Source organism: Zingiber officinale, chromosome 8B, assembly GCF_018446385.1.
Source record: "Zingiber officinale cultivar Zhangliang chromosome 8B, Zo_v1.1, whole genome shotgun sequence".
Taxonomy (NCBI): Eukaryota; Viridiplantae; Streptophyta; class Magnoliopsida; order Zingiberales; family Zingiberaceae; genus Zingiber; species Zingiber officinale.
In genome coordinates, this window is record NC_056001.1 from 52,238,924 (window position 1) to 52,265,213 (window position 26,290).

The window sequence follows — 26,290 nt, forward strand, 5'->3', positions numbered from 1 at the left end:
GAATAAGGTCCCAAAAAAATGGCATGCCTTTTTCAGCAGCTGCTCTTATGACATTGATGTTTGCAGTCCCATTGATCTTGTACATGTGAGAATGGAACCCAAAGCCTCCAACACAAGAAACCTGTGAGAATTTATCTTCAAGTTACAAAAAATCATAAACTGAAAAAAAAAACGATAGCTAATGACATTGGCATAGCTCCAGTAGAGTACAAGTGAACATGAACAAATTGTTTATATCATCTTCATTGATTGACAGGAATATGACCAGCAGAACTGTTTTCGGAAATTCATGCCATAAATAAGAAAAAGACATTGCTAATACATACTATTAAACCCAGACAAATTCCTTCGTGCATGTGTATGTGTTATCCTTTAACATTGTCTTATTGATATATACCTTTAAACCTTTAGATATATCACAATCTTTCTTGCAAATGAAAGATCAATATGAAAAAATAAAATAAAAAATAAAAAAACGTACTGAACTGCAGAGACTAGTACTACTCGTATTTAATACCATGATCTAGCATAAAAGAGCCTTTCTTTGAAATCGATCTGGTACGAAAAATTAAAGTGAAAGAACATTGTGTTGGAAAAATGTGAACGAAAATACGACTTGTGGGTTATTAGTCCCACGTCAAAAGAGTGCCATTACGGCTGGCATATAGTGCAAGGGGGTGCGAATCCAAGGCCCGGATTGTACCAACCCAAGAATTTTTGTGTGAACGCTACTGCATGCAGCGGACCGCGGTCGGGACGCACCCATGCGAATCAGCCAAAATTTGTCATGAGTCTCTTTGGCATGCTAAGTCTTGCATGGCTCAGCTAGGAGCGCGCCATGTGATGCGCCGTATGTCATTGCATGTTTGTATGGCATCTGTCCTCATGCAATCTACTCGAACTCAGGCTCCGGGTTTGTATGGCATCTGTCTCGAGCCTTCAGCATTGGCTTCATCGACTCGGCACTTTGAGCACTTGACGAATCAACAATCGGCTGTCTCGGGCACTCGGCTTCAACATCGGATTCCCACTCAACTCGTGCAACTACCAGTGACGTCCCAAAAGAGTTTGGACGAAGTTGGCGATTGGCTTACTAGGCCGACAGCTTGAGATAATCAGCTCAAACCATCTTGACAAATAAGTAATCATTGTCTCTCTGGCAGATTGTGGATAGAGATCCAACACATTGATCTTAAATTTAGAAAAGAAAGGGGAAAATGATCGAAATATAGAAATGCAAAAGACACTCACGGTGAGCGAGAAGCAGAAGAGTGTGAGTGGATCCAACGTGAGACAATCAATCTCATCATCCTCGAAGCCCCCAATTCATCCTCCTTGTTTTAGCAGAGGGGAAAGGAAGAGGGCTGTGACCGTGAGGCGATGGCATGCAACCAACGCAAAGTCGACACCTTTTTCCGCTGTTCATTCTCCACTTCGAGGTGCTTCTCCGCCTAGTGGCGAATTCAATCCCTATCATCGCTTCATTGATAAAGCATGGCGTGTGCGGCCATCTACTGGTGAATGTAGCAGCCTTGTGATTCACCCATCACTCGTTCTGAGTCGAACCATAGTTGCTACCTACGACGGGCCTGCGATGCTATGAGCCAGTTCCAAACAAATTCATAAGATCAAAATGGCCAGAAGAATTCTCACTTTAGAATTCAGATCTCCCTCTACTCCTTTGAAACCAATATGTCCACTCATAATTAAAAAAAAACAGATATTCTGACTTTTTTTTCCACAAACACATGACAAAATAAAAAATTGTATCAAAATTAATCAACACAGTATCAGTGTAGTTAAGCATATTCAGTTATAATTATATAAATTGGACATTCAGTATTTTTTACTACAGCTCATTTAGGTTGTTCGCTTAACATAAAATGTTGCTTGCATGGCACAATATTTGAGGAAATTTTTTTCATTGAAAAGAACATTCTCATCCTGCGAAATATCTTCTTTACATAGAAGGGTTCATCATAGACAGTGATGGCGAATAAAGGGAGCTAATGAATGATAACAAACAACAAGAGGAACACAGGATCGACAAAAGAGCGCAATGGCAGAGGACAGTGCTCACGGACGACAAATAGGGTGAAGATTTGACTCGCAATCAACTACAAATAGTGGAGCTGGCATCATAATTGAGGGCAAAGGGAAGAGGGGAGATCACAATTATCAACAAAGGGTAAACATCCAGAACAAATATTGAAAGAGGACTCAGTTAATGATGGAGGCTCACTCACTGTCAAGGACAAAAAGCAGAGAAGGGCTTATGATCAACGATGCAAAGCAAAGAGGCCTGAAAAATCAGAGAGCTCACAGCCAACAACAGAGAATTTCATGAAAATATTTTGTAAAAACAAAATTTCACTAAACAAGAAAACACTCGAAGAACACTCTGAGAGTTGCTTTTTCCTATAATTTTGCATGTTGTTAGGCATGAGGGAAGCATTGCTGAATTTTATCAGTTAGCAGAATAAGATAAAAAAAGTTGAAGGATAAAAGATCTAGTCAACAACTATGCAATGCAAGGTTAGGAATCTTAATTCACTAGCAACGTAAGTCATGAGCATAAGCACAACAACAATTGCAAAACAACAAAAAAATTTCCATACAAGTAAACAGGCATACCTGAAACTGCTACCTTCTGATAGTTTTTGTGTGTTCTATCTAGCAGTTACCTCATGACATGCCTAACAATCACAATGAATCATCAATTTCCTGTGACCAAACATTTACACAATTATTTAAAGTTTTAGTGCACACAGCTATTATGAATGCGACTACTCTAGCTGCAGTCTGTATCAGTATCTACAATTTGCAGGGCAACACTATACCAACAATCTTTTGTTATATTACAGAAGTTGGTGGAAACACGAACGGAGGAAGAACTTAAACAACACTGTTTGCTATGTGCTTTCTCAATTCCTAATGACACAAAGTCTCTGAAAATACACAGACCACTGAAACTGAAAATTTTTATTGATCTGCGAGAGGAAACTAATTACACCGGCTCAAATACTTAGCTGTGCAGAAGGTTGTTGGCAAGAAGTGGCCAGATGATGATAAGTGCCTCATTGCTGAAAAGGAGAGCAAGAATCATTTTTCCCTACATCAATGTCTTACCAATAAACATATTGCACATAAAATAGATGAGATTGTGCATGGGCATGGGCATGTGCCTGAAGGAGAGACAAAGAAACAATTGGTTAATGCCATTTATGACTTAAATTAGAACGGATGATATCTCTAATGTTCACTGAAATTTGTATCTTGTATAACCACCGAGTCAATCTCCTCAAAATGATTTCAACTTGGTTATTTACATCCTTAAAGCAAAAAAATTTATCTCAGTTACCCTTTTTGAACCAGACAAACATCAAGCCAATGATGACAGTTTTACTTTTGAAACAAGGTCTGAGCTAATATCCAGGCACCATTAAGGCCTGTCATCTTCCAGTTCATATTTTTGTGAATCATGAAGCCTGATAAGTTTGATGACAGATTGTATAATGTAAAATCTGCCACATCCATGATGCTTGGGTTCTTTTATATGTTTTTCAGAGTGTTCATTTTCATGCCTCCATATCTTTCCTCTTCTTTCCTGCCTTATTTGCCGGCTTTGGATCACTCTCTATGGTATTTGAACCAGGATCCTGGTTCTTGGTGTAGGTGAGACAATCATCAAGAGTGTAAATACGAAGAGCAAGCGACGAAACCGTTGATGTCCTTGCAGCAGCTGTCTGAGAGGACCAGTACCACCACCCATTTTTTAGGTACTCCGTTTTAACCATACCTTCAAGTAGGGTTGTTGCTTGAATCATCTGGAAAGACCAAAAGAGAAATAAAGTTTCGTATGATCATTAGTGTTTAAAAAAGGTATAAAAATCAAATAGTCACATTAATAAACCAATAAAAGTGGCTTAAGGAGTTAAATTAAGCTCTCCAGAAGCTTCTGTGACAGTTTGGTTACCTTAACTACAGTTACGAACCCTTTCAAGCTAGCCTTAATAAATATAGCTAGACAATCTTTTAAGGGGAAAAAACTACCTAACAACATCAGCGATCAAGAAAATGTACAGGATTAGAATCTAACATTACCAAATAAAGAAAAAGAGGTTATAGTAAACTTAGGACAATGAGGCAGTTGTCTTGTTTTTTTTTTTTTTTCTTCATGACCACTTGTCTGTTTAACATTCGGGATTAAACAACTCTGTTCCTTAAAGAGAATATTGAAGCGTTCACTTAAGCAAATCCTTGATGTGACATTAACAGTTTACAGGGAAGTGATTAAATAGATGTAAAACCATATAACATATGCAAGGCAAAAGAGAATAATGTGATATTCTACAAAATTGTATAATTATCTGCATGAATACATCATATGATGTCTGTGGAACAGCATTCTGTGAAGCCCTATCAAATAAGGAATCATCCTCTTGCACACACCACAGCGGACAATGATCAATTTACTTACCAGGCATTACTCAAATTGTGCGGACTCCTAGTAACTAATCAACTGTACACACACACATACCATAGTGTATACAAGGAAGAATTTGCTCAAATATGATTTTGTAAATAGCTCAAGGAAAAAGGAATAAGAAATACTAATTTGGAACCATTTTGGGACATCAAGCAATGAAAATAGTTTCAGCAAGGATTCAAAATATTCCATTTTGATAATCCTATGAGAAAATATTAAAGTGAACTAGGAAAAGCCCAAAGGATAAACACATGAAATGTTCCTGCAAACTATTGAGAAAAAACAATAAAATAATAAAGGGTCTTCAGAAAGATCATAAGAGCAGTGCTTAGCATGGAAGATTCTGATAGGATAGAGCACAGTAAAACCATAATTTCAGCAAAAGATCTCCAACTAGCATAAGTAAAAAAACTGTAAATAATATGATTGCTCTGTGTACCATCTAAAAGCAAATCTACATCTAAAAGCAACTAAGTTGCATAAAATTTAAGTACCTGAGAACATCCTAAGAGCCAAAGGATTTTCTTTGAACAGGCAAGTACTTCAAAGGCAATAAATGAAAAGCAAGTGAAACTCCAACAAGAATTGCTTTCTTAACTAACGCACCTCAAATATGGACTGCAAAGATTTAACAAAGGTGCGCCAAGCACATCTTTTTTGCAAAATTAATTTTGAAGGTCTCAGTGCTTCAACTGGAAGTGCAGCTTCCATATCAAGTAAGTTAACCTTGAGTCGCTTAAGAATTTCAGATGTCTTCCCAACTACAGGTTTCAATGATGATTCTGGAACTGTACATCCACTGCTAATTCCAGCATGCTGAGTGTTACTGGTCATGGAGGATGCTTCTCCCTCATTACCAATACCTCGAGTGGATCTTTTGATTCTCTGAGATTGTTCATCATTAACACTATCAAAATCATTCTGAGATGTGCTGGCATGTCCATTCCCTCTTCTAACTTCATCTTCAGTTACATTTAACCCTGTTCGACCCCTCCCTCTAGGTAGTAGGAACTGTACTCCTGAAGAAAAAGACAAAGCAGTGCTCCCATTAACATTAGAATTCAGACTTTGGCTTAGCTCTTCTCCTGAATTCAGAAAGAAAGCACCTGAAGGAACAAAGGATGGAATTCCATTGGACCCAATAAGACCAATTTCTTGTACTATCTCCTTGTTAGAGTTTTCTACTATGAACCTTTTGCTGATCAAGTCAAAGTCATATGGGCATGTTGTCCTTGAAAGTCTAACAAAACTGGAGTTGAATTCAAAAAATTTCTCTGATGAATCGCCAACATCAATTTCCTCATGATTTTCTTTTCCCCTAACGTTTTCAGACCTTATTCCCTTAACTTTTGATTGATCATTGCTTTCTTTGCTTTCATCAGATCCAGTATTATTTGGGGTACACCTTCCATCATTATGTCCATCAAGCTCCACTTCAGTTGAAAATGTTTGGTGACAAGACAAACAATGGTGTCTAGAAGGCCATACAGGTTCTAAGCACTCGCATCTGAACATTCTCTCATCATGACTTGGTTTTCCCTTCTTACCTTTTCTCTTAGGAATTTCAATTGCTTCCAGCTCCAAGAAAGGACCATACTTGGCTTCGAGAATCATTGCAGCCTTTGTAGTTAAACATCGAGATACCATACAATCCTTGCTATTGGAGGATTTTGAAGTAGGATGAGAGTCATTCAAAATGATGTTAGATACTTGGTGTAGTATTCTTTGCCAGTGCAAGATATTGTCCTTCAATTCTTTTTCTTTAGGGTCAGCACTGGTCAGCCAACTAGTAATTTCCTGAATATCATTGTCATTTTCATACAAAGAAAATGAATGATAGCTAAACTTTTGCGAACCACATGCAGCTGTGCTACATACATCAGATCCACCTGGCCCAGACATTGGTGCTGAACTTGGGGAGACCATATCCACAAGGTCATTACCCTTGGGCTGGCTTAACTCTTCCATTCGACTACTCTCTTCTGGTACCATTGTGCTTCCATCAGCAACCAGCCAAGGACGAATACCAGGTCTGCATATAGCCCAATATAATCGACCAAAAGAATCCCTTCCAAGAAAATCCCTTCTTAAAGATGTCATCATAAGCTGAGATTCTACTCTAGAAATTGACGACTCCACATGTGAAATTTGATTCTTTAAAGTATCCAGTTCAAGATTGTTGAGACTGTTCTCAATAGATGTGGCATGAGAAACATTGGTGTTTCCCTGGTTTACATCACCTTGGTTGGAGGAGAGAAACTCTGTTGATGTATTGATTAGCCTCTTAGTCCTTAAAATATTATTATCCTGTGCTGTACCTCTATGAGTGACCATAATAGAACCATGAGATGTGTCAGCATGGGTAAGTACTATTACTGGCCTTCCAACGTTTTGTGTCACATCAGGTCTTTCACAGATGCTGCTGTCATCACCCAGCAACCCTCTCCGTGCAGTTTCATTATCAAAACCACGAATAGATTCTTCCTTTCCTTCCTTACCTTCTTGGTCAGAAGAAATTAGTGATAGCCCTTTATCTTGTTTTATTTGGTTTCCTTGACCAAGTGAAACAGTGTAGAGTGCATTACCAGAATCTGCACCCTTGTCTAGAGTATGTTGATCACCAGACTGCATCTCAACTTTCCTACCATGATCAGAATGAGCATCAATCATACTCTTAGAAAACTGATCCACATTCTTTCTGAAATCATTTTGTCCATCCTGTCCAACAGGGGACTCCACTGTTGAAGTTTCAGGAATGACACCAGTATCAGCATCTACAGAAGTGTCACTGACATTCCGCTGGCACTCAGCTAGCCCAGCAGATGCAATTTCTTCTTCCTCTTCCCTTGGGCTGTCACCAGGTTTATTAGTACGTTCTCTTGCAATGTTCAAAGACAAAATTTCTTCCTTGAATTTCAAAGTTTTCCAGTCCATAACTAGTGCTCGCAATTTTTGCTGCAAATCATTTGACGTTTCATTACACTGATCTAGGTGTTCCTTAATAAGTCCAGTGCTCAGCACCTCATCACACAGAAATTTCAGCAGCAATATTCTCTGCCATCCATTAAGATTAACATAATATTTTAAATAATATACTATATTAAATAATATACTCAGACAGATACTGCACAAGCTAATATCAAGATTATTGTTCAGATACATAATTGTAAAATCTTCCATAACAACTCAAAAAGAAACTAAGCAAAAATGTCAGCTCAAAGGGGAAGAAAGTACCAAACCTAATTAGATAAGCACAAAAAGGATGCCAGCAAAAGGCTAATTTCAAATGAGGAGGTATGCAAAAGTAAGGATTGGAAGAAATAAGACAGTTCAGTATGATAGTTGATGTCACATTAACTCAATGTTCATTGGTCCTTAATTTATTTGAGATAAGATCACGTACTAATAGTGAGGCAAAAACAAATAAAGTTAAATATGGTATGCAAGAGGGTAATCACACATGTACAGCCTATATATACTATGAAGAGAGGCTTTTAAAAATGCATCCAAACTGAACTCGACTGAGGTTTGTTTGGTCTCAATGTGATATTATGTGCCATGTTACTTGGACTCAGGCTACAAGTAATCCAACACAGGTGTAAAAGATCCAAATATTCTAAAACAATTTACAGGAGATTAAAGGGGTTGAGCAGTGTCAACATGGAGTGTAGGTAAATGAAGCATTCAAGTATTAGGTATTAATTGCATAATTGCCTCAAATAATATTCCTTATTTAGTTGTTTTCAAATCCAAATGAAACTGTAGAATGTAGACAGCTCAAGGTCCTAAAAATAGTTCTGCAACTCCTACAACTAAATGAGCATAAAGAAACACAATCCAGAAGAAAAACAATATTATATCCATGAATAACACCTTTTTTTCAAAAGAATCTCATTTACAACTGTGATTTACTGCACTTGAAACATTTGAGAAATTTTAGATGAGGATATAATGAACAGAAAAGGAAAACAAATAATGCCAGATATCTTATTCAATTTACTTTTAGGATGTTCAAAAAATGTCAGCAAAGAAAATAGAAAGCTAAACGTATGCCAGTTAAAAATATAAAAACATGAACCAATAATCACAAAATAAGGTAATGTTCAGAAATCTCAACTGCATGCAACTGGAAACATATTAAGCATACAAATCTTTGAAATAAAGAAGATATAACTTCAGGCCAATATAATGAAAAATGAACCTAAATTTGTGTCATTCAATATGTACAAATGCAAAAACAAATTAAAAATTTAATTACTTGCTGAATCATGCATAAAGAACAAAGAAACAAATAAGTAGGTGCCCCTTATCACATGATGGCAAAATGCGACTACACTCGCCCCCAGCGCCCCCGCTAACCCGTCAAAAAAGTGATAATTCCAGTTAGCCTCATTGACTATCCCTGAGGGTGACTAGCCCGGCTCCACGGAAGTTTCCCACTAGCCAAAAAATGATAATCTCAGTTAGCCTCATTGACTATCCCTGGGTGACCAGCCCGACCCCACGGAAGTTTTCCATAGACCATCAGGGTAAATCGGGAAGCGCACGCGGCGGCAGCCCAGAAGCCCAGAAGCCTTCGATTACGCCCCTCATTTGAAGGAAAAATTCCTGCAAATACGCCGTAGCTGGGGTTCGAACCGCGGGTGCCTGATGACAACCTGGATGTCCTACCGCGGCACCATGACTGGGGGTTTCTCTTATTACAGAACATGCTTCTAGTAGCTTAAGAAATAGTTATCATGAACATGGCCGAGAACCAGAGTGTAAAAAGAAGTTGTATAACCAATGCATGCAAATTTGAAAGAGATAAACATAAGCTAACCTCTTCAATACTGTATTCCCAATAGTCTCTCTCTTTCATTGTGCATGTAAGTTGTTTCAAGGCCTCTTGAAAAGCACGATTACCCTCTCCCAAATATCTTCTCTCAGTGTTCTTGCTAACAAGTGTATGATGGTTCCAATCTTGTTTTTTGGACTGAATCCTAACACATGATGGACAATACCAATTCCCTTCTGGAATCCGAGCAAGAGGAGGATTTAAACAATATGTATGGTATTCTGAGTCACAAGTATCACAAAGCAAAACACTGTCATCATCCTTATCAATGCCACAGACTTTACAAACTCCCTCTTCCCAAGGAGCTTTGAGCATTTCACTTGTTGCAAGAATATCATACAATTCTTTCTGCTTTACAGGGTCCAGAGACTCAGTACCTGCAAGATCAGCAATTTTCTCCACTAGAGTGAGTACCTGTAAAAGACAGAACACACTTCAAACAGTTTAACCCCTTCTAAGCATGTTGAAAAGCAAAGATAATAAATACGGACTGCTGATTTTGAACAATAGGTGGTAAAAGGTCCTACAAGTTTAAATGCACACACAAATTGAAACAAAAATGTTGAGTTTGCATGATAATAATCCTTCAGAATCAAAACAACATCCAAAAAAAAGAAAATTTTCACTGAGTTAACTTGAAAGCAAAACAATATGCATTTTGAAGGAAAAAAATAAAAGGCAGGTCCAAAACTTCCAGTTTTGAGGCCTGTGCATTTGACATGTATTCAGATTTGAAAACTAATAATTACCTTAATGTGAATAGTAATATACAGAATATGCATCTACATACATCATTCTTATAGGAATATAAGCAAAAGAATGAAAGAAAAAGGTTGTGGTTTTAATCAAGGTTTAAAATCTCGACCGTGCCGAGGTTTCAGTCCTAGACCAAAACGATACGGTTTTGGTATTGTATTGTGCCGTGCCGATACGGTTTCAGTATTTTTTTTATATATAGTAATTATTAGATAAATATATTTATGATGTATAATTTAAAAATAAGTTGTATATTAATTTTATATAAGTTTTCATTATTAAACAACTTAATATTGTTAAAAAAATAATTAAATATATTTTTCTTTAAAGAAAATTGATCTATCAATAATTCAAATTAAAATTGATACATAACCTTTATAGTTCTTCAATGTCTAGATTAAATAATCATAATTATATAAATTAATATAAAATACTATTTTATATATAATAATTATATAAATTAACTATTTATTTAATTAATTAATAATTTAAATAATATATATTTAATCAGAATATAAATTTGATTTATTAGAAATTTTATAAAATTTTTTTAAAAAAAATTTAGATTTTTTTATTTTTTTTTTAATTTTAAAATAAAATTTTAAACATAAAAAACAATTTTAGAATATTATTTAATAAAATTTATTAAATTTTTAAAATTTTAATATATTTTTTATATTTTATTAGGATAATTTAATTAGGGTTTATAAAAGTCTCTTTAAAATATCACACTTGGGAATGAGAATTGCTTGATTTATTAAAGTGTAATATTAGTTTTGCACAGTAATCCTGCTCCCCTGCTCGCGCGCCCTGCGACCCCCGCGTGCCCCCACACGCCCGCGGCGCCGCCATAGGCATCCAACGAAGCCTCCAATGGCGCCGGAAGCGTTCGACGATGCTTCCGACGACACCGGAAGAGTCCCGTGATGCTTTCGGCTCCACCATCGCATTGCGACGCCCCACGGAGGCCTCCGACAACCCCGAAGGCATCCAGCGACGCCTCCCTGCTGCTCGAGACACTCGCGCGTGACGTGCCGGTTTCGCTTGGCTGACAGACGACGCCCGCGTCCTTGCTGGCGATGCCCACATCCTCGCTGGCGACGCACGGGACGCGATTCCTCATGTCGCCGCTGTGACGAACGCAGCGACGCACGAAACAAAGTGGGTGCCGGTTTCGTGCGTCAAGTGGAACGACAAATTTTGTCCGTGCCAGGCGGCACAACAGAATGAAATTTTGATCCATGGTTTTAATAACTTTAAAGTTCCATCGTCCTATAGAGGAAAAGTTGAGAAGACATACATGGAATACCAGAAGTACATAATTTCAGGTTGTTTGTTCAAATTAACCGAGTCTTATACAAACATAAAGCGGAGGAATATTTACATCCAATGAAGGTATTCATATGTTGTACGATGCAAAGTAAATTTAGGAATTAAAAAAAGTATAAAAAATTTAGTGGATCTAAGATTGTGAACATCCATACAAAAAATCAATTTAATAAATTTAAACTACTTTGTATATAAAAGAGTAAAAAAATGAACATAGATATATATACACACACACATATATATACAGGATAAAATGTCATTGGAAAAATGCTAAAAAATATCATGCAAAATTTAGTGAAAAGAAATTCTTATAGATCTGGGACAATTTTTGATGCATTATACATCTTTAATCACCTTTCACTAAGTTTTTTTATTTCATAATATACGCCTATAGAAATTAGATAGTTCAATCGAATAAAATTTTTATTGTACTACATTATGCAAACACTAACATGCTCCAGCATGAGATGTAGAGATTAGTCTAGATGATTGTTACTCTTTTAATTCCGCTTCCAGTTAGGGGTGTTATTTGTAAAAATAAGAATGTAACAATCAAATAGTCAATTAAATTAAAAAAAATTTAGTATGCTACTGTGTCAATACTCCAAACACATTGGCATATATAGGAGCATACTAAGATGAATTTAAATGAGATGTACTTGTTTGCCCCCTTTCACTTGTTTACTTCTAAAAATATCGTTATAGCATTTAGATAGTCAACCAAACAAAGCTTTTAGAGAAACAAGTTATAAAAATGTAACAAGCATCTCAACTAACAAAGATTAGTCAACATTAGTTGAATTTATCTTAATTCAACTCAACAAGCTTTGACAAAGCTAAAGTGCGCCAAGTGTCAGCATGGTAAAATAGCACAATTGACATGAATGGAACAAGATAATTTGCCCATGCCAACTAGTATTAGATTTTAGTAATTAACTGAAACAGTAGGGGTATAGCCTTGTCAGCCAACTAAGATCAAAAAAATTTCAAACCATGTGTTTGAGCTATGTCAACAATAGAGTTGCATAGGATAATTTAACGGTGAATATTAACACCATAAACATGTAAGAATATTGCACTGAAAAAAAAAATACTAGCAATAGGCATCAAGAAATATTTTTATAGTCCACAAAACTTAAGACACCAAAAATTTAACCTGTTAAACAACATTAGAAACGTCAATTAGATTTTCATAGTTCTAAAATTACTAGATTTGAAACTCAGTATGTTCTCTTAGAAGTTAGAATTAGATAAGTAAAAGATGCATTGGCACATCAGCATGCTAAGAAGACATTTCTAGGTAAAAAGTTATACTTGAGTGACACAATAGTTTCAATGTGACAGAGTAAAAAAGAAGTTTAACAACTAACAAACCTCTTTCTCGTACAGTGATTCAAAATTCAATGACAATTCCTCAACTAACTGCATCAGATCAGAACGGTCTTTATAAGCAATTGATAAATTATGCCACACCTATCAAGAGAAAGCAATCGTCACTTACCCCAGGTTTAATCATAAAAAATTTTATCTGCATGATTATGTTTTAAAAAAAATGGGATTTTTAAACAATGCACAATATGTGATCACTATTAAATAACTTGAGTTTTACACCTATTATAAAGTATAGATCCTACTTAAATTCTTACACGGGTTATAATGCAAAAAGTAGAAAGTGCAATAATGGTCATCATTTGTATAATAATGTTAGCTACAAGCAACGTTTCAAGGACCGACCCGTGCAGATCGACACATGCGAAATTTATTGTTCCGCTACTGACTAGTACCGCCGTGGCCTTGCAGCCGCCTTAGGGTCACAATGGATGCCGGACCTTGGGGGTCGCAAAATTTTTTAAAAAAAAATTGTTTTCCTTTTTTTTACTTTTTTTTCTTCCAAATTTCTAGTTTTAGACTGAATTTTTTATTTTTTAAATAGGTAATTGTCCTCTTATTTTTTCCTTCTTCTTAATTTTTTCCCTCTTTCATCCATTAATTTTTTCCCTTCTTTATTCATTAAATTTTTTCCCCTCTATCCGTCCACTAAGGTAAACAAAGAGAAAAAAATACCTCTTTAACATCTTTAAGGATGGTTAATTTTTTCCTCACTTTCATCTCTTCACAAGGTAAGTAAGTAGAGGAAAAAAACCCTCCTTTCAGGATGATTATCTTTTCCCTTCTTCATACATCTACAAGGTAAACATAGAGAAATTTTTTTTTAAGGATATAGGAGGCAAATTATTAAAAAAGATTTAAAAAATTAAGTATAATATAATTTCTAACTTTATAAAATATACTACTACTAATAAAATAAATTATTTTTATATAAATTTGGTTTAATTTTAAATTGATTCAAATTAGGATCATATCTACTTAGTGGACTTTAGTCAACCCTAAATCGACTTTTACTCCATAAGCATCAAACATTTCACAAGATAATATCAAAACTTAAACTCAACATTCAATATCTCAAATATAACTCAATAGTACACATCTATAACAATCAAATATTAATAAAAATATTTTTTAAATAATATATTTTATATTTAAAAAAGTACCATGGCTATAAGATGATAAGATACCAAAATTGTATTGCTTTGGTTATAAACCGAAACTCTGACACGGCTCAAAATTTTAAACCATTACTACAAGAGAAGATAGAACTAACAAATATACAAGCCATATAGAGTGGTATTTACTTTTATCACTCAAGGGCTCCATAGCCTCCTCATAAATCAAATATCAAAAAATTGCAAATAGAATAGGAAGTTGGACAATGCAGATGAATTTTGAAATGCATGTATGTAACAGAAGAATACTTCTGAATTAGCATGAATTGCAATAACTATACCAGTCGTGCCTTACTTTTAGCATCAGTACTTATTATTACTTAGAATACAAGATTTTCTAATGCAAGATATTCATGAACCTGAGGGGAAAAGAGTTCCAATGCACTGACAATGATCCAAGTTAAAGGGAGAAGCAGCGACAACTCAGTGCAACAGAATTCCATTCACATGGCAAAAGTCCAGGTAAAAGATGCCCACTTCACTAATCATCATTCAGCCAATCTATAATTAAAACTGATTCTACCTGGCATAATTTTTACTATTGAACCAAAAGGAAGCAGGTAACTTGGACATACCTCTTGAACATCCTCTAGAAAAGCTTCGTGTGAAGTACCATAAGCCCCAACAGCCAACCTTAAGTCAATGGTGTGGAAATCTAAAGGGCGAGAAACCATAGCAGGAAATCCAAGAATACCTTCATCTTCATTATCATTGGCATTTGCCATTGGAGACCCAAGCAAATTGCAGAAAACTTTCTCTTCATCTGCAGAAAGAGCATGACGGAGTACCATACGGCATCTTCTCATAACAGCATCAGACAATGATATAGGATTTTTCTCTTTGCTTTTCTTCTCTGGCTTATGAAGGTGCTTTCCACCTGATGCCTCAGCTAGGACAGATAGAACAGCTTTCTGTACCAAGTAAACAATAAATAACAAATGGCAAGGGTTGACACTACATAATTATAAACTTGTTAAGAAAAGATGATACATTGATTAGGCACATAATAGAATAAACACACAAAACAAGAAAAAAAAGTATTACCTTAGTTGGCCCCGAGGCATTCCCCTTATAAACCTCCTTACTTATAGAATGCTCCAAAACTTTCTTCGCCCATTCTGGAGGATTATGTTCTAGAGCATCATAAATGCACTTTCTTATTCTTGTACCAACATTAGTTGGCAACTTTTTCACTGGTTCTAGAAGTAATGCCCATTCAGGAAGATTTTTTCCATGTACAACAGGTTCAGAAGTTCCATCTGCAACAGAATCCTTGTGCCCAACTATCGAGACTTTATGTTTCTGCTTTCCAGAATCAAATATCTGCATTTCAGCCTCTGCAAGCAGCTGAGAATGGACTGAGTCAAAATAAGAAATTTATAATTTAATTATTGAACTGAAAAAATGTTTTAGCAGTGTAATAACATTGATTACTCATGAATATCTAACGGTCCATATGTTATATTTAAATGCAAAGAAAATCAGCTGGTAAAAAGTAACTATGCAGATTTAATGGCCCAAAAATAGACAAATGATGATGTGAAGTATATAATGACTTTCAACTCAGAGCATGCATTTGTTATTCAATTTAAAGTAATTTATATGAATTTTTTTTCCATACATAACAAGTATTTACTGATACAGACATTTGCATACTGACATTCGTACAAGGAATCCCAAGAACCAAACAAAAATTAAGGTAGTTTAAATGAGAGACTTCATAGTCATGTATTCTCAATCCACAATAGGTTGGCAAGTTACTAGTGAAACATGGAATTGCGCAAAATAAATTTTAAATGTAAACTAATTTAAAGCGGCTATCAATGACACACAAACATTTGCATAGGCACGAAAGTATAAGGAATCCCAAGAACCAAATAAATAACAAATCAATTTAAACATGATTTTTATATAATAAATATATAACACATGTTTCAAACTTATTTAATTCTCAATTCGCATATACCAGGTTCAGTTAGGTTGGTAAGTTATAAATGAAACATGAATGTGTACAAACTAACTTTAAAATGTCAACAAAAAAATTATAATAATAGCATAAACACAAAAAAAAAATATTTGAGAAAGTAGAAACTGAAATAAATCAATCCCTCTCTTTAACCAGTACAGAATGTTATCAATTTGGTATTGTACAGTTTATAGTGGTGTTATCACCAAGCAAAGTTATTTGGATTATTGGTTAGTTAAGCAAGTTAGGAGGGATACTGCACATTGGTAAAAGGTCAAGCTGGTATGGTCGATAAGTTGGCATATGACCATACTTTCGCCCATGAACAAACCATCAAATTTCTGATTAACAACAAAGTATTTTCCTGTTACAGAATGGCTATAGTACATATTTTATAAAAGGAATAAAACAAAATTTGGCTATCATAAAGTGGGGATATAATGTTTTTTATACATTTAGCATATTAGAGAATGTCTAGGAAAAGAAAAACCTTCACTTTAATATTACAGGAAGAATTCATGTAAAAAAAATAAATTTCTTTCACATATTTAGAAACTTAATAAAATATTGCATACATGTGTTCCATGCTATGTATAAATGTCTAATCATGATTCAATGGAACGACTATTATTGTAGTTTGCAGTGGCTTAAATCTGCTTTCAGTGAAAGCATATTAAGAAATAATTGCAGTACAGTAGGATAATCCACAGATTCTTGATCATTACATACAAGAAAACAGAAGGCAGAAGTGATATCTAGAAGCCACAAACAGACTTCTACCCAGTTATAATGATTGCCTCTATATCTCAAGCATTTGAAGTCCCCCTAGTGTATGGTAAGATATACACAAATTGTGGTGCCAGTGACTGTAACCATGGCAATGCCAAACCTAGATATGTTCTAATTTAAAGTGTCAAACAAAGTTGGATTATTAAAGTTAAAAAGCATCATAATTGCACTGAAGGAAATACAAAGAATAAATTCAAAAAGTTTGGGCGTAAACAGAGTTTCATATAAAAAAATTGAAGCGTCCTAGTAATATTAAGTTAACATAAAAATACTCAGGTAAGACAAAGACAAAAAAATGGCAAGGTTTAGTGTTCTTAAAAACAGTTTAGACAGGCACCTTGTGCTTCGCCTAGCCAATAAGCGGTCCCCTTTAAGCGGATCTTCTAAAAAGCAGCCTAGGCAGTCCATGTGTGTCTATTTATTTATTTATTTATTTTTAAAAGCTTTATTTAAGAAACTGGTTCATTTGTAATATGACACTAATAAAGGACTTGCTTGATTGTTTTGATATTGTTGTGTTTTCTTACAAAGTGCCAATGTGGATTTATGAATTTTATGTTTATTTATTTAATTGTTTGATTCAATATACATTGTTATGGCTCATGTGCTTTATTGTGTTATGTGTTTCCTTGCAGGTTGTAGTGTGAAATATGATATGTTTTGTTGTTGTTGTGTGTTTACTTATCAATTATCACATAGTTATTTGTGATTGTAAACTTTTCAAATTCATTTATGTACTTTTAACATATATGGTAGTCATTTTTAATTTGGATTAGATGCAAGTCCAAACATCAAAGCAATAAACTTTCCACGCATGAATACTTTTGATCAGATTTTGAAATCAACATTAATGTCGCCTTTTTTTCAATGGAGCAAGTTCAGATAGTTCTTCCATGAACATTTATATCTAAAAAAATGGCTTTCTTACCACTGCATCAGCTTCCATACCAGCAACACCTGATAGGGAACTACAAAGGACACCGCCATCACCCTGTAAGCAGCGGATCAACTTCAGTCCTTCGCGAGCAAAGATATCTGGGGAGTCCATAACAAAATTCATGAACAAAACAACCAAGATATATCTCCTGGCCAAATCCGGCCATGTAAATTCATTGGCAGGTAATATATCAGTCTTGGGGTCTTTTGCAGTAACTGTGTTCTCAAGATCCTTCTTCCGTCCACGTCTAGATCTTGATTCTCTAGCATCAGAATTTGGATCCATGTAAAAAGTAACTTTCCCAAGGATCTCTCCAATCAAAAGTTTCAGCAGTGAAGTATGAACCTTAGTCAATCTAACACCAGTACATCTGCCATAAGTACGTGATGCCAATTTAGCTTGAGCAGCTTCCCTTGCTGATGCTGTTTCATTTGGAATAAACATAAATGGACTTACATCTAATGCTTGTGTGTCAGCCCCTCGTGTCGGTAGCAAATTTTGACTAGTTAAAGTGTCGTATGATTTTGCAACCAACTCCCCATAATCTTGAATTTCCCTTTCCAACTTCTCCCTCTCCCCGTACATTGAATCGATGGGCCAGGGATCAATAAGTTCTTCCACAAGTTCCTCAAACATTGGAGGTTCATTTAGACCCAAAGTTTCATAAAAACGACATAGAAATTCCCATATCTGTTCATAGAGGGGGGAGGCATTAGTGGAAATATTAAAAGAAAAAAAAATAGGGGGAAATATATGTCTCAGATGACAGACATTTTTATTTGCATCTAGACTAAAGATACCTGATAAACATCTCCAACCAGCTCTGGCAGAAGCCTTCTGCTGCAAGGTTTTCCTGGTGGTGGTTGGCGCTCAGTTAGTTGGTGTTCATCGGTGAAATCATGTGACTGAGATAGTGTCGGCCTTCTATATAAACCACATGGAAAAACTTTATCTTTACCTCTGCCACCATTCCTTTGTACTGCTAGGAGTGCCCCACTAGCAACAGTCATCAACTTTGAAGCATCTAACTTGTTAATTAGAAACTGGTAACCAGCACATGCATGTGATTCAGGAAAAGTTTCAATCACTTCCTGTACAAATTCTATATCTAATCCAAATCTGTCTTGATTTAGCCACTCTGCAAGTGATTTGCATGAAGAATCAAGCTCTGCGTCACTCCGAATGACTTGTGGTACATTGATGGGACCAGAAGGACTGCAAAACTTACCTAAGGCAGCAGGATAATCTAGAGTTTTTTGTTTTCCATCTCCAAAATAATGTGTTCTTTGGCATCTGTGTCTGCAGAAGAACCTCAGAGAACCTGACTGCCTATAGGCTTCCTGGCATGAATCAACAAAAGTTTGAGACACCATCTTCCATACTGATAATGACGATCTTCCTTCCACATAAAAATCTCCAACTTCATCCCTTGGAGAAGTTATTTTTAAAGAATCTTCAAACTCTTCCGAGCAGTTATCCACATGATGTATAGCATGTTGTTCATGTGCATCCATGTGCATGGAGGATTCATGTGAAATTCCATGAAAGTTACTATTGAAGCACGATATCATTTCCTGATCTGCATATGTTGGATCTGATAGAAGCATTAAAATATCATCATCTAGCTCTAGGCTAGACTCAAAGATCATGCTACTTTCTGTTGTTTCTGGTGCATCAGATTTTCTAGAACTGTTATAGTGAAGAACAGTTTCCCCAACTGGAAGTGGCGATGCTGAACATGGATGCCTTTGCACTTTGAAAACAGGTCCAGAATTTCCACCATCTGATACTTCACACTCAAAAAGTGATCCGGTAATCTCATCATGCCAAACTGATCTATACCCTACAGGCCAGATCTGACTGCTGTCATGGTATGTCATCCTCAAATCAATTCTTCCAAAAGAAAGGACATAGAAGTCCTCATACTGAACCGGGAGCCAACCCTGGAAAAGTAGTACAAGCATGTTTAAAAACAAAAAATCTAGTAGCAACATGAAGAAAGCAAGCAACACATTCGGTGATGATTATGCACAAGTATATATTAGGTAAATGATCCATTGAATATAGCACAACCTAAACCTAAGATGCAGAAATTGAACAAAAATTGTGAACAAGCCATGAATGCATTAATATAGGTATGCACTTATATATCAATAACATAACCATGGAGAATCAAAATTGATGATACAGGGATGTATTAACATCAAGGTCTAGGATGGCAAAGCTTCGCCCCAACGGGCATATAGCCGAGTTAGTACTTGGGTGGTAGATTGCCATAAGGGAACAAGGATTGAATCCCTGGGACAATTTCTTAGGGAATAAAATTCCTCCGCCTAAAGAGGTCGCTTGGTCACCATGATTTACTCCCTTCATTTCACTGTGGGGTCGGCGATAAGGGGCATTTGGGGTGGGCGAGTCACCTTTTGCCACAAGGATGGAAAAGCTTCATATATATCAATATGTCAAGAATTAGGAACACCTGTCAATGTCAACTTGCATAACCTTTTAAGTCACATAGAAAAATAGCAACTCACTTTTAGTGAAAATTGAAAAGTGAATGGCTATATTTCCTCACCAGAAAGAGCTCTCTTTGTTACACTCAACAATCATAACAACAATCAAATCTTATCCAATAGGTGAGCTCGGCTATATGAATCCTTTACGTTAAAATTTAAATAAATTTTATCTTACTTTATTATTGTTCACCTAGCCGACCCCACCTATTGGGATAAAGCTTGGTTGTTGTTGTTTTATTGTTGTTAACCAAGTCTTTTTTATTGGTCGTCTAAGTACATCTTAAACGTGTTTCCTGGAATTTTTCCTCAATAGGTGTGATCTTATCTTTCTCTCTAATGTTATCATTTCTTATCCTGTCCATCCTCATATGTCCTTATATCCACCTTAATATACTCATCTCTACAAGTCTCATCTTGCTCATGTGCTCGAGTCATAGCCCCGCATTCAGCTTCATATAACCTAGCAAGTCTAATCACCGTTTTGTAGAACTTCCCTTAACTTTTAAAAGTATTTTAAGATCACAAAGAACATCTGACACGCTCTTTCATTTCAATCATCCTGCTTGTATTGCATGTAAGACATCTCTCAATCCCTTCATCCTTTGTAAAAATAATCCTAAATACTTAAAGCTCTCAACAATTCGTCATCTTCTATCTTAACAATTGTCTCATTACGTCTAATATTACTAAACTTAGATTTCATATATTCTATCTTTACTCTACTAATCCTAAAACCTTTCACTTTCTGCGTTTCCCACCAATATTCGAGTTTAGCATTTACTCCTTCACGTGTCTCATCTACCAAACAATATCATCCACAAACAACATGCATCACGGTGTCGTGTCTTGGATATGTCAAGTGAGTTCGCTCATTATTAGTATAAAAAGATAAACTTAGAGTTGATCCTTAATTTATATAAAATGCTTCGGTGAATCATCTGAAGTTTTCACTCTTATCATTATACACTGCACTAACACCTCTCTTTTTCTAGAATTATCCATATAATTTCCCTTAGGACTCTATTATAAGTTTTTTCTAGGTCAATGAATACCATATATAAATCTTGCTTCTATTCCCAATACTTTTCAATTAGTTGTCAGAGAAGATGTATAACTTCTTTTGTCGATCTTGAATCCAAATTAATTTTCGATCACCGTGATTCCTTTCTTTAATTTTTTCTATTACTCTTTCCTAAAGTTTTATGGTATGACTCATTAGTTTAATACCCCTATAGTTTGCACAATTTTATACGTCTACTTTGTTCTTATATAAGGAAACTAAAGTACTTGCCCTCTACTACCAGAGCTCTTTGTTACACTCAATATGTTTAATTCATTTTATCTTACGCTACTAATGCACTATAATTAGGACAATGCATCATATGATTTCCATTATCCAACATAAGTAGCAACACAATTGTAACACAAGTAAGCCCTTGCATAACATATGGAGAAGTGTTGCATACATCGCAGACATACTTATCCAACTCATGCAAAAAGTACTAATCCCCACTAAATAAACTTCTGATCTTAAATAGTGAGAAAAATATATCCCATGGGATCAATGCGGGTAATGTCTGAGGCATGAAAATACGTACAATTAAATTTTTGGAGCCAAGGTCATTATTTTCGTCTGCATAAGCATTTGAAGCTCTTAACAATCTCCTAAAATCAATGAACTGAGAGTCCATCACCTCAGTATCAGAAGAGGGCTCTCCGCCACAGCTAGCCCTCATGCTATCTTGATTCTCGGATGAACTAGTAGCAGTCCAGGTTCTTGCAGGGTCTCTTTTTCTTCGACGAGGCAAAGCTCTATGGACTAACCCAGAAACATCACTTTTCTCAGCAACATCAATGCAAGTGAAGTTTGATTTCATGCCAAAGTACTGAGATAAATCATGCACCTGACCAAACCTCTTTTCATCTGAGGCAAATAGATAAAAATATTTCAGATAAATGGTTAATCTAAACACTGAATAGACATGTTTTCGGTTAGAATGCAATATTGTTTGCAGAAAAAAAATAGCTGCTGTATGCTCCCCAATTTCATCACTGACAGGATAAACCAAAAAAGGAGCGTGAAAACTGATATAACTGTGTAAAACCATGGCATGGCTTCATAAATTTGTGTACCTTCAGTTATGGTCCTTGTGGAATCATCTGTGGTTTCGGTGCCCTCGACAAAATCAAAGTCATTTCTTATGTGGCCCACATTATGATGTTGAAATAATTGGTAGGTGACACTGATATTAGCTCCATCTGAGCTGTTCAATCTGCTCATGTAAAGACTGCATTAATACTCTATATGAACATACCCAAAAGAAAATGTATGTGATTGTCATTTATTAATGGAAGTTCAAGTAATGAAGGATGCAGCAATTTAATACAAACAGAGAACATCGATACAGTACATAATATGGTCCTTGAAATACAAAAACGGTAAATTGCTAAATATATTTAGAAAATGGGTCTTGAACAAATATAGCATTAATTTCTAATTTTCACAATTATAAAAATTAACTTTCTTGTTTGTAATAATTTTAATCACCACAAAGTCCAGGTCAAACTCAACCATACAAACAAACAAAGATGGTTTATAACTATTAGCCAAACAACTAAATGAAGAAAACCTTGAAGTGTATTATATGACTCTTGCTGATGTGGTAACAATAGTTATCTAAGCAATCCAAACTACAAAATCAATATAGGATTAAGCAAGTGTCCAAGTCCTATCATACGGCTCCAACTAAAAGCTCAAAACCTTGAAGTAAATCATATGACTATTGCTGATATGGTAATAATAGCTATCTAAGCAATCCAAAATGAGAAAGAAATAGAGAACTAAGTTCTAACATATGGCTATAAAGTTGATTAGCTAACCACTCATCTATTAAGAAAGAGACAGATATATGCATGTATATTCTAAGAGTTTCTGATGTCTTAGCAGGCAAATTGAACAGTACTAGCCCAGGCCCAACATGTGGATTGACTCAACTAAACTGGGATAGAAAAATATAGATCATTGCATAAAAAGGAGTAAGAAAATAGAAATGCAGGAAAGCTTCAAAGACAATGCAAAGAGATGCCCAAACATCGATAAAACTCTGTTAAGCTTGACTAATTTAACCCAATAGCTTAAGCTGTTTCAGCTATTTCACTAACAACAAACCTTTTGGTCCAGCTATTTCAACTCTTTCATTAAACCATGAAAGTTATATCACTAGTAATATTCATCTCCCTTAAATCACTTTTAATTATGTTAAACAAAATAATAACAATAATAATAACTCCCTCTAACTGTCACAAACTCACATATTTAACTTCATTTATTATTCCTTAAATTACTGAAAATGAAAATTTTCAAACATTGGGCCCTGGGGGTGCAGGTGCTCATCTAACCAATTTAAATTTAATTCAGACTACTTGAATATTATCCTGAACAGCTACCTTTAGGAAAGTATCCAATCTATATGTTTACATTATTAATAGACTTAAACGATATTATATGCTTCCTGTTCATTCTGGTATAATTTATTTTCATGACGTCTTCCTCTTCCTCCAACCTACTCCCAATCCAATAATTATAAGATCAACCAATGTTATCAAAATTGAATAAACAAATCTAGACACCCAAGTGAGTCTCAAAATTCATCTCAAAATTCAACCTAGATCAAGATTGCTGGTGATTGTCTTACCATTGGTATGTGATTTAGGTGATCCAGAAGCATAGTGAGAGTTCTATGATGGTTTGTTCAAGCAGGGAGAACCAAAAGAGATGGAGATGTGATACTGATCATATGAAGTGAATGCATTGACATGTTGCAAGGGATTAAGGGTACATGTGAGGGATCTAAATGAAAAAAGTGAAATCAAAGTGAACCTATGTGTTAGAAATGAACTAGTAACCAATAAGGCAATGAGTCCTTATTTGTTCTGTTACAACAAATGCAAACGAACTTGACTACTGTTAAGGTGCTTACTTTTCTTGCAATGATAAGCTGAGTTATGTTTTATTTGTTCAGATGTTATTCACCGTGCACAAATACAAAATTCACAAATAGCAAAATGAAACAGTGTTCTCTTTGCCATAGAAAGGCATGGATAAAAACTGACTCTGTTAGCATTCTTTAAATTAGCAAATTTAATTATGATGCCAATGTTGCATGCATCTACATGGAACAAATATAATCCATATCTGACCACATTTTGAGAAGGAAACATCGTGCCAGCTCTACTTTCTTTTTCAGCAATCCGAATGAAAAAGACTACACGTGATCAAGACAAGGTAACTGACCACAGTCCCATGAAAAACATAACAACGTGCAAAACGATCGGGGGACAGTAAGCTAGACTAACAAATAACCTAATTGGAGGAAAAATCTGTAAGAGCATGGATGAAGACTGCAAGGAAGAATTACCCGCATCCACCAATTCCATTACTATGCAGCTCTTCAAAATCTCCCTCACTAGGCGGCATAGCATTGATGTCGAGCAACCTAGCCGCACCGAGGCTCCACCTCTTGATGGGCCTCCTGTTTTCGCTGCATTCATGGCAGAGCCAGTCATCCACCGCAGACATCGGTTGCCGCAGCCAGTTCCTCGCGCAGCTCACGTGGAAACCCCTTTCGCAGCCGTCGCAGACAACCGTCCCACCGCGCGTCTCCAGTAGGCCGCAGATACCGCAACGGAGCAGAACAGTTCCGACGCCAGCTTCGCCAGGGAAGTCCGCAGCGGATCCGGCTGCGGGCGTGAGAACGCCATGGAAGCGGCAGGCGACGGCACGGGCGTCGAGATCAAGGAGAGAGGCAGGGGATTCTGCCGTATGGGTGTCGCATGGCGTCGGCGGAGCCTCGTTGAGGTCGATGAAGAGCGGAGTCTGGCGCGCCTCGAGAGGCTTCTCGAAGGCGGCGGAAGGATCCATAAGAAACGAAGGTTCCTTGTGATCCTTCACCGAATCGAAGCCATTTGCTCCATTCGAGAGCAGAAGAGACAGCGCTGGCTTAGGGTTTCTGTCCGCGAGCGGGCAGGCGGGCGGTCACGAGAGGAGGCGCGGAGGCTCGCTCTCGGGTGCGGCGGAAGGGGGAAGGGCAAAGAAGTTGAGTCACGACATAAGTGACGACTTCTCGCCCATCCAATCCGATTTCCCGCGTGCCACGATGATCGCCACGTCATCGAAGTGGGCCCGAGAAGACTTGGGAGCGGATAAAACGACACGTGTAATAAGATGAATCGTGGACATACCGATGGTCGGTGTCCTCAAGAGGCAGCGGATAAGGAGGCTTGATCTCCGGAGCATGCAGGTTACATGTGACCCAAGGAAACGGTCCCGTCATATTTGGTAACTTCGGTTTAATTCTAAAGTCAAATTTTATAATATGAAGTTTGACTGTATTAATTCATACAGATGATTATGCACACGCGCATAAATATGTATAAATTATATAAAGTAAATATTTATTATTAAGTAATTGAAAATATTATTTAATGTTAATATGATTTATTCTATAAAATTTTAATCGAAAATAAAATAGAAATTAAGTTTTAATCATATTTCAAGTTTAAATTATATGATGAGAATGTCTTATATCAGCTAAAGAGTTGATGAGATATGGAGATGAATAGATGTAGTTATGATTTTTTTCAAAGAATCAATAAGATATAAATAGATTGATGTGGATATATTAATATGTAGAAAAATCGAAATAAATAGATTATACATTGTGATATAAAAGGATAAAAGATAAAAAGAAGAAAGTTGTAGTAAAAATTTGGGAAGGAGAGGGGAGGAGACAATGATAAAGAACTAATGAATATTGAGGCAGCGAAAAAAACGATACAAATAATAGAAATTAGGTTATACGTCCGTAACTAATAAGTTTTGAAATTATTTTCGATTTAAAAAGAAAAAATAACACTTGTAAAATATCGAAAGTAGGCGAATAATAATAAGGGAATTTTTCGAAATTTTTGGAAATTTTTCGAGAATTTTTCGGACCTCGTACGGACGAGTTAACGGGGATGAAAACGGGCCCCGGAAAAGCCTGTTTAGGCTACCCATTTAAGCGAGAAAAAGTTTGTTTTTTATTTTATTTTATTTTATTTTATTT

General features: G+C 36.0%; 1 protein-coding gene across 3 annotated transcripts; it reads right to left on the bottom strand.

Moving 5' to 3' along the window:
- Window positions 1–3,298: 3,298 nt before the first annotated feature.
- On the bottom strand, window positions 3,299–25,273 carry LOC122017960 (methyl-CpG-binding domain-containing protein 9-like). 3 transcript variants are annotated; one of them, XM_042575687.1, is made up of 11 exons: window positions 24,602–25,273; window positions 22,317–22,456; window positions 21,878–22,107; window positions 18,468–19,610; window positions 17,659–18,357; window positions 15,020–15,322; window positions 14,551–14,886; window positions 12,786–12,884; window positions 9,312–9,740; window positions 5,096–7,543; window positions 3,299–3,827 (listed from the first exon to the last, which is right to left on the bottom strand). In XM_042575687.1, the coding sequence occupies exons 1-11, from the start codon at window positions 25,102–25,104 to the stop codon at window positions 3,579–3,581; spliced, it is 6,579 nt and encodes a 2,192-aa protein (XP_042431621.1). In that variant the 5' UTR covers window positions 25,105–25,273; the 3' UTR covers window positions 3,299–3,578. The 3 variants fall into 3 exon arrangements, 2 of the variants coding, with proteins under 2 accessions (XP_042431621.1, XP_042431620.1); XM_042575686.1 differs by having other exon boundaries at window positions 21,782–22,107; XR_006121502.1 differs by having other exon boundaries at window positions 3,697–3,827; window positions 4,984–7,543; window positions 21,782–22,107.
- Window positions 25,274–26,290: the final 1,017 nt, after the last annotated feature.